Source organism: Fundulus heteroclitus, chromosome 23, assembly GCF_011125445.2.
Source record: "Fundulus heteroclitus isolate FHET01 chromosome 23, MU-UCD_Fhet_4.1, whole genome shotgun sequence".
In the NCBI taxonomy this organism is placed as follows: Eukaryota; Metazoa; Chordata; class Actinopteri; order Cyprinodontiformes; family Fundulidae; genus Fundulus; species Fundulus heteroclitus.
This window is the reverse complement of record NC_046383.1, coordinates 15,787,470-15,795,996: the sequence shown is the minus strand read 5'-3', so window position 1 is coordinate 15,795,996 and position 8,527 is coordinate 15,787,470. Positions and strand designations below refer to the sequence as shown.

Here is an 8,527-nt window from a genome sequence, read left to right as displayed (position 1 = left end):
AATCGGGCAATAGTTTAAAATGTGAACCAGGTTTGTTTCAGGTTGTTCAGATAAATATCTGTTTCTGTCTCTTCTTCCTGGCAGCACCCTCAACAACAACAACATCACGCTCATCCCGCTGTCTAGCTTCAACCACATGCCCAAGCTGCGGACGCTGTGAGTACCACACACACACACACACACACCGACACACACACACACACACACCGACACACACACACACACACACCGACACACACACACACACACACACACACACACACACACACCGACACACCGACGCCTTCTGCAGACGGCTCACATCCAGAACCGCTTCTAGGTTATGATTTAAACTGATGCACGGTGGTTCTGAACGGACCCGACACCGAGCCGCTGCAGTCTGGACACCTCAGCAGATTATCTCAGTGTTTGTGCGGCTCTCTGAGATCAGAGTCTGGCTGGAGCCGCCTCAGCGTGGCTCTGCGCTAACACAGCCGTCACCTTTAAAGGTGAAGGTCTCTGCTGGTCGGGGTTAGAAAGCGTCGGCGTCTTTTGAGCGTTACGTGGCGCCGCTGCGGCTGGCGTGACTAACGGGACCAGAGAGGTGACGGGATGAGCTGCTGCTGGTAGGAGCGCTCACACAGCCGCAGCCTGCCTGTCGTCATGTAATGGAGCCGTAATAAGAGGCAAGAGGCCCGCTCTATTGTTTCAGGGCTGTGAGTAATTATGTGGCCATTACATGACCACACACACACACACACACCACACACCACACACACACACACCCACACACCACACACACACATAGACCCTATAGATCCATCCTGCTGGAAACTGGACCAGAACCTCCTCCCTGACCCGTCTGGCTGGGTCTCCATGATTCTCTGATGTTCTCTGATGTTCTCTGAAGAACCTGAGAGGTCAGAAGCAGAACATCTGGACTCTGGGTTCCTGATGAGATGATCCTCTGAAGGCGACGTTTTTTTATGGTTATCACAGAGATATTTCAGATTTTATTCAAACATCTGTGTTTTTAAAGGCATCGTTTGATTTCACAGTGTCACATGAAGCTGTTGGTCCAGCAGGTTTCTCTGGATCAGTCACTGAGGAGCAGGAATCCAGTGTGTGTGTGATTTCTGACAACTGATACAAACCAGCATCACCCTGCAGCCGTCCACAGCAGAGACGTCTGGTCCCCCCCCCCCCCCCCCCCCCCCAGCCCAGGGTTTTAATCCTACTTGTCTGTAATTAAGGCTTAGCGGGGGGCGGGCCAGGATGTGGCTATCTCTAGGCAGGGATTTGACTATAAACTGGATTTATAATAGCAGAGCAGTATTAAATCCTTCTGCCCCCGCTGCTAGCATCAATGAGACCATCTCTGCTCCATAACAGGATTTGTCCTCTGCTTTATTACAAAGGGAGGCCTGTCTTCTGAAAGGCCAGATATCCCGGCTGGCACATAATACGCTGACAAGACATTCTGCTGTTCATCTGCCCCCCCTCCTCCTCTTCCTCCTCCTCCTCGTCTCTCTGCAGCCTGTGGAGAGGCTCGGCTCGTTGCAGCAACACCTGATGCATTGTGTTCAGAAGCGCCTTTAATTGATGCAACACGTTAAATTTGAGGAGCCTGACAGTGAAATGCTACTTGGTTTTGGATTTCAATCAACGCTGCAGCTCTCAGCTGCTTCTCCAGTTAAATGACGTGTTAAGAGGTTCAGCTTCATCACCTCAGCACCAGTTCGTTGTAGGGAGAGGTTTTTACCATTTTCACCAGTTCCTTATGTTCTCTGAACTTTCATTAGAAAAACAAATAACAACAATCAGATGGTTGGTTCTGATTTAAGAAAAACTGCCGTTTATCTGTAGTTGCCACAGTTTTATCGTCTTCATCAGATTAGAGTTTATAAATGGTTGATGTACGCTGGTGGAATAAAATAATTTTTTTTAAAACCGCAGAGATAATCTGGTGCAGATCACAGTTTTCAGAGTAATTATTGATGTTTCATCTTTGCGTGTAAACCAAACTGAATTTGGACTGAGTGACAAACAGCTTTCAGGTAAATGATTAAAACTGGAACAAATTTAGAGATGAAGCTTCCGTTTTCAGTTGCCGTCCATTTTAGGTCCAGATTCCCTAATTTTTGCCTGTTTGTGTCAGATTTCAGCGTGCAGCATCATACCAGCTCTCCTCCTCCGTCTCTCCCCAGGCGTCTGCACTCCAACGGCCTCCACTGCGACTGTCACCTGGCCTGGCTCTCTGATTGGCTCAGAGCCCGGCGGGGCCTGGCGCCCTTCACCCAGTGCATGTCCCCGGCCCAGATGCGGGGCCTCAACGTCCCAGATGTGCAGAAGAAGGATTTTCTCTGTAACGGTGAGTTGATAAGAAAAAAACACGTTAATTTTTGGTTTGAATTGTTGATTTCATTTAAAATGTGTAATTTGACAAAATGTTGGTGATTTTTGTAATAAAGCTTTGGGTTAGAAATTCACGGGCCACATTCATAAAGACATTTAAAAGGTACTAAATGTGTGTAAGTCTGAGTTTATGAGTCCCTCTAATTCTGAAATAAGACACTGAAGCAGATCTGCCCCTAAATTATCGTTGCTGAGCAAACGGTGTCTCTCTGAGCTAAGACAGTTTTATCACGCCTTCAGGGGAAAGTCCCAGCATAAGAAGGAATATTTATCTAAATTAAGGCCAGCACACATGGCTTTGCCTTCTCAAAAACTACAGCTGTTTGTCATATGCAGATTGTGCAGGACTAAAACACCACCTGCTGAAAACTAGCATTAAAGGTATATATACACGTTATATGCTTTAAAAAAGACCAAAACCCGTTTGATCATGACAAAATAAAGCTAAAGCCACCAGGCCTCCATCCTGATAATGTTTTATGGTCCTTTCTTTGGATAAATAGCCCCAGCACCACCTGATGAACAGATATAAACAGATGTGGCACCATCTAGTGGCAGTATTGCAGAACTATGATAACTTGATTAATTAATAAATCACTTGTAAATAATGCCGGGCTGAGCCAGACCCTCTGCAACGCCTCACAGTAAAGCAGCAGTGATGAAGACCAACATTATTAATTAAATAAAACGATCTACAGCAGCTTTAAGAACCTCATATCAGAACATTTACTCATGTCAGTCAACTCTGCGTCACATCTGAGCCTCTGCAGCTTTAGCATCAGTGAACACCAACGATCAGACTGGATTCCCAGAGACATTCCAGACTTTTCCCTCCAGGAATCATATTTTTTTGAGTTTTGTTCATTAAATCTCGGACCTTTCTTCATTGTTATGCTGGGAGATGCTAATAGCCGTTAGCCGCCTCCTTGTTTTAACCCCTGCTGCACATGCTCAGTTCGTACCTCCTTTATTATTAAAAATGAACAGGAAAGGCTTTATTAACTAACAAATTTAGAAAAAACAAAGTGTAAAATGCCAAAATAACATCTAAGCAGGACGTGATAATCTTTCATAAAAACTTTGTATGCAACCAGAGTGAGCTACTGATGTGTAAATAAAAAAAGTCAAATAACGTGGCCATGCACCTTTAATTTATGTCCTGAGAGAAAGCAGCTTCATGACAACATTACAGAAAGTCCTCGACAAATTATCTAGGATCTCAACCTTATTGTAAGAACAGTTTCCAACAGATGCTTCACAAAAATGATCAACCAGAACTAAATAAACCCTGTGAAGAGGATCCCTCCACAAAATGATCCTATAATCATGTTCAAAAGTTCATATTGTATTCTGAATTGCAACTAATATCATATTTATACAGTCTGCATGTCATCATTTATAATCTCACAGGTTTTTAACTGAAATAACAGCTTTTTATTTTAGGCTCAGCACACGGTAAAGGCCAAAATTATTCACACCCCTGAGGTCAGAGTGAGATTTAAAACTATTTTCATTTGTCTCTGAAATGCAAATAAAAATGTAAAAGTGGACAATGTTCACAAAAAATCTGTTTATATTTACATTTTATTTAAAAAATGGCACATTAAAAATTATTTGTACCCTTCTCAATAATTATTACAAAGCAACCAAACCCTGAACCTAAATCTGCCGTGGGTGTGAATAATTCGGGGCTTTACTCTAGTTCCTTCTGTCAGATGCTGGTTCTAAAGATTTGAAGAACGGCCCGCCGGGATCTGGACCTTTTTGTTAATTAAAACAGTAATAAAAAGGTAAAAATTGCTGCATGTGCTGGATTTCAGCAGGTTGGCTCCTGGACGTATTTACTGCAATCTGCTTTGTAAATCTGGTGCAGAAATAAGGTTAATGTAGTGGGATAGAAACGGCTGCAGGAAGTCTCCACTTGGTTGTCCCACCTGGAAGCAGACCAGGCTGAAGACCCAGTGGCCGTCCATCCAGGACGCAAAGTTTGCTGCCCTCTGGCCTCTGTTCTGCTCCTCTGCAAGGCGGAGAACCTGCAGCGGGCGGAGAACCTGCAGCGGGCGGAGAACCTGCAGCGGGCGGAGAACCTGCAGCGGGCGGAGAACCTGCAGCCGGTGGAGAACCTGCAGCGGGCGGAGAACCTGCAGCGGGCGGAGAACCTGCAGCGGGTGGAGAACCTGCAGCGGGCGGAGAACCTGCAGCGGGTGGAGAACCTGCAGCGGGCGGAGAACCTGCCAGCATGCAGAAGCGTTTCAGCGTTTCAGCTTGACTCAGGGATCTAGCTCAGGCAAACCTGACGCAGATCCATGCAGAGAATTTAATAAATCCAAGGGCTTTATTGCAAAAGATGTTTTAAGTAAAACAGTTTTTTTCTGTTGGTTCTGTGAGATTGGACAGGAAGGAGCTGGGATTTGGACCCCTGTAGGACCAGAACATCTGGTGGTTCTCCCTCTCTTCTCAGCTCCTCTTCCTTTAATTCAGTTCCTTCTCCAGCCCTCCGTCTCTTTGTGTCTCTGCTCCCCTCCTGCTCATATCTGGTCATATTTTATGTGCATATTTTGGCTAAATAATAAGTAGCATTAAGATTCAGTTCTGTTTTCATATCAAAGAGATTGCATGTTTTCCCAAAAGGTTTTAATGCTTTAAAACAGCACAGCAACCATCACCGGAGATTAAAGTCCGTTCTGCGGGGGCGATAAACCCCGGCAGCAGAAAATCAGATGAAATATCCTGAAATATGAAAAGTTCTGGAATCAGACTTCAGCAGGAAGCCAAAATGCTGCTCCAGGCTCTGGAAGGCTCTCCTCGCCTGTTCCTGAGCAGAACCAGAACTCTTTCATCTCATATCTGTGCGTTGCTGATTGCAGGTCCGGCCCAGACCGAGGCGAGGGCTTGCACCCCTCAGGTAGCCGTGTGTCCTCCCAGCTGCTCCTGCAACAACAACATTGTGGACTGCCGTCGTAAAGGCCTGACGGAGATCCCCGCCAACCTCCCTGAGGGCATCGTGGAGATGTAAGGCAGCTTTGATGCACCATCTAAACGCCTCTAAGGTCTCCTCTCTGGTTGAAGCCATGAGATTCTGTCGCATCATCCACCTTCCACAGCAGACCTCCATCAATATTTAATACAGAGATTTTTACTGCTAAACATTTCAAATTGAAGCCGCTTCTCTCTCATCTAATATAAGAAATTCTTCTACAGCTTTGAATCCAAAGTTTTCTCCTCATTTTTCTCATTAAGCTCGTTTCTTTTCTTCTTCGTTGGTTTAAATTCTGTACTCGGTTTGCGTGAGCAGAGGGGCCGTTGCTCAATTACTCCAGCCTTTCTTTTTATATGCTAACATGGTACAAAAGTGAGAGGACCCGGTCTAATGTGTCCGTTCATCTGTGGACAAAAATAAAGTTTAGCTTTAAAGTCTGTGTGGTCTCAGTGAATAGAAAGTACACCTCTGTTATTTCTGAGTGAATTAGCTGACCTGTAGCAGCTCCTGGGAGGATTCAAATCTAAGCTTGCGTGTAAAAAAAAACACGCACCAGTGATTCCACATTATTAATGAAACTAAGATGAAGCAGAAGTTTGCAAAGATGTGTGGAGAACACGTCAAACTCTGATTTAAAGAGGTAGAAGAGTCACATATAGCGATGATGAGGAAAGGTTGTCATCCAGTCACGTCAATCTCATCTATGCTGCATATTTAAAAGCAACCAAGTTGATCAAAGTTCTTCACTGGATTTATTAGCATGAGAGATAAAAAGTTAATGAACTAGTCATCCATCCCTTCTCTATACCTGCTCGTACTAGCAGGGTCGTGGCACACACCTAAGAGCAATTAGCAGACACCAATTAACTGTTGTGCTGTTGGACGCTGAGATGAAGCAGGAGTACCCAGAGAGAAATCACACATGCACAGGGAGAACATGCACACTCCATGCAGAAAGACTGGCTGGGATTCAAACCCAGGACCTTGTTGCTGCAAGGCAGCAGTGCTACCAACTGCTCCACCATTAATTAATTCAAAATAAAACGCCTCTGCAGTCCCGCCCTGAGCAGTAAGGCTGGACCAGCGTCCAGGAGCCTCCGTCCTCTCTGTCTGTCGTCTTCTGAGGCAGTTTAGATAAATCAAAGGCTGAAGAACCGTTTCAGACTCTGGAGGCAAACAAGAGTGTTAAAATAAAACGGAAAACGAACAGGATGGCGGCTTAAACTGGAGTGATCCCATCATGCCTGCTGCTGGGTTCTGGACCAGCTGAATGCCGGTCCAGAGAGAACCACAGACGGGTTCCAGCGTTATTCCAGAACAACAGGCTTTGCTTTCTGGATGTGTCGGTCCTGATAGAACCTGCTGCTGACAGCATGAATGCCGTATTACCGTCGGCTTTCAGAGACGCGTTCAGGCACCAACCCAGAGTCCTTCATGTGCGTGGAACAAAACGATGGCTGTAAACTGTCTGCGTCCATTTATGACGTCATTAACGATAACTCACTGAGATTTACCAGAATGAGCCACAGAAACCCAGAACCTTCCTCCACCGCCTGGAATCCAGACTCTTTCCCTCTTTGTGCTGCCACACACACGTCCCACTGAGGGACACGTCTAATATCCGTATTGATCGCTGTCGCCCGCCTGTTTGTGCAGAGGACAGCTTCCTGATTGCTCTGCGACTAAAGGGCCAGTTGTCCGGCGCTGTTCTGCACCGGCCCTGCAGCACGTCCCCTGCAGAGCCCAGAGCCAAACGGGCTTTTTTTCCACGACATGCGCAGCGTCGTACACATGGAGCGACGCTGCCAGCAGCAGTTTGCAGCAACACACCCTCAGAATTAGCATCGAAGCAATTGTGATGAATGTTGCTGCTGCAGCCAGAGACAATAGAGTTTAATAGGATGATGTATTGTCAGTCGGTTAATGGAGACAAAGGCGTCTCTCTGGATGTCAGAGGGAGGGATTGCTGCCAGATGTGGATATGCATGCGTGCATGCTCCTCTGCAGCCCCGCACGTTGTTCCAGTTTTTATATCTAATGTTTGGATTTAGTTTTCCAGGTGGGAACACCTCCAGGTAGCTGAAGGAGCTGCTACTGTGTCTGTGTGCCAAACTCTTCCTGTTTCACCTGTTCTCCAGAGAATCTGCTCACCTGGGAGGGTTTTACCGTCTAAGCCTTCAGAGGTTCCCTTCACACGGCGGCCTCAGCCATTGATCCTGGGGGAGTCCTTGTTCTGACCTTGTTTAACTGTCCCTCAGCATCATTTGGAAGGTGTTGCGTGTGCAGATTGTCTTTGTCAGAACTAATTCACGCTTGGTTTACTTTGGGTCCTTGGCTGAATGAAGTGCAGAGACTGTGAGGCAGAACCAGGACACGGCGCCTGCAGTCAAAAAGGTTTACGGCACTTTTAATTGGAAAAGAGTATTTATATTTAATACTTGATGGAAATGGTTAAAACCTGCCTTATGAGAGGCAGATATGGACGGGTAGATGGGAGGGGGAAGAAGGGAGGAGGGATTGAAAGGGGAAGTGAAGATGGAGGAAGAAGAGGAGGATGAGGAAAAGCAGAGGGCTGGATTAGTTTTCATTTATCATCCTGACAGCTGACCCTGTGGCTGGCCTTGGGACCTCACCACATCCTCCTCTTCTCTAATTTTTCCTCTCCCCGTTGTTTACACGTTTTCACTCCTTTAATTTCTCCTTTGTTGTCCTCTTAGCACAAACCCGTCTCTCCCTCCATCCTCTCGTCTCCCCTCAGCTCCTTTATAACGTTTCATTACCTGCTCCTTTGCATCCTTTAAATCCATTTCCTGCCGACCTTCTCTCGTCCTGCTGGAGGAGAAAGGAGACAAAGACTTTATGGATTCATGTTTTTCCAGACTAGGGTCGGCTCATGGTTCCCCACACGATACTGGAGTAAAACTAGCGTCAGGGTGCGAGAGAGGTGCAGTAAATAGCTTCAACCGCTGAGGTCTGGGAGCCCAGAAGGGCTTCGCCATCACAGCCAGGCTGATTCAACACAGGAGGGAGTCAGATGACATTCAGGGATTCGTTGAAACAAAAATACTGATTTAAATTTATTACTGGAAACTAATATGTAACGATGCGCTGCTGTTTAACACGTCATTTTGCGGCTGACTTTGGTTCAGATGC

General features: G+C 46.1%; 1 protein-coding gene across 2 annotated transcripts in view; it reads left to right on the top strand.

Annotated features, from left to right (window-relative positions):
• slit3 (slit homolog 3 (Drosophila)) overlaps positions 1–8,527 on the top strand; it is a 259,249-nt gene that overhangs the window by 188,023 nt on the left and 62,699 nt on the right. The window contains exons 7-9 of one of the 2 annotated variants that reach the window (XM_036127409.1): positions 85–156; positions 2,187–2,350; positions 5,262–5,406. The exons of the other annotated variant lie outside the window; for it this stretch is intronic. Of the exons in view, the coding sequence (XP_035983302.1) occupies positions 85–156; positions 2,187–2,350; positions 5,262–5,406 (381 nt within the window). The remainder of the gene's footprint in view (positions 1–84; positions 157–2,186; positions 2,351–5,261; positions 5,407–8,527) is intronic. 2 annotated transcript variants of the gene reach the window in all.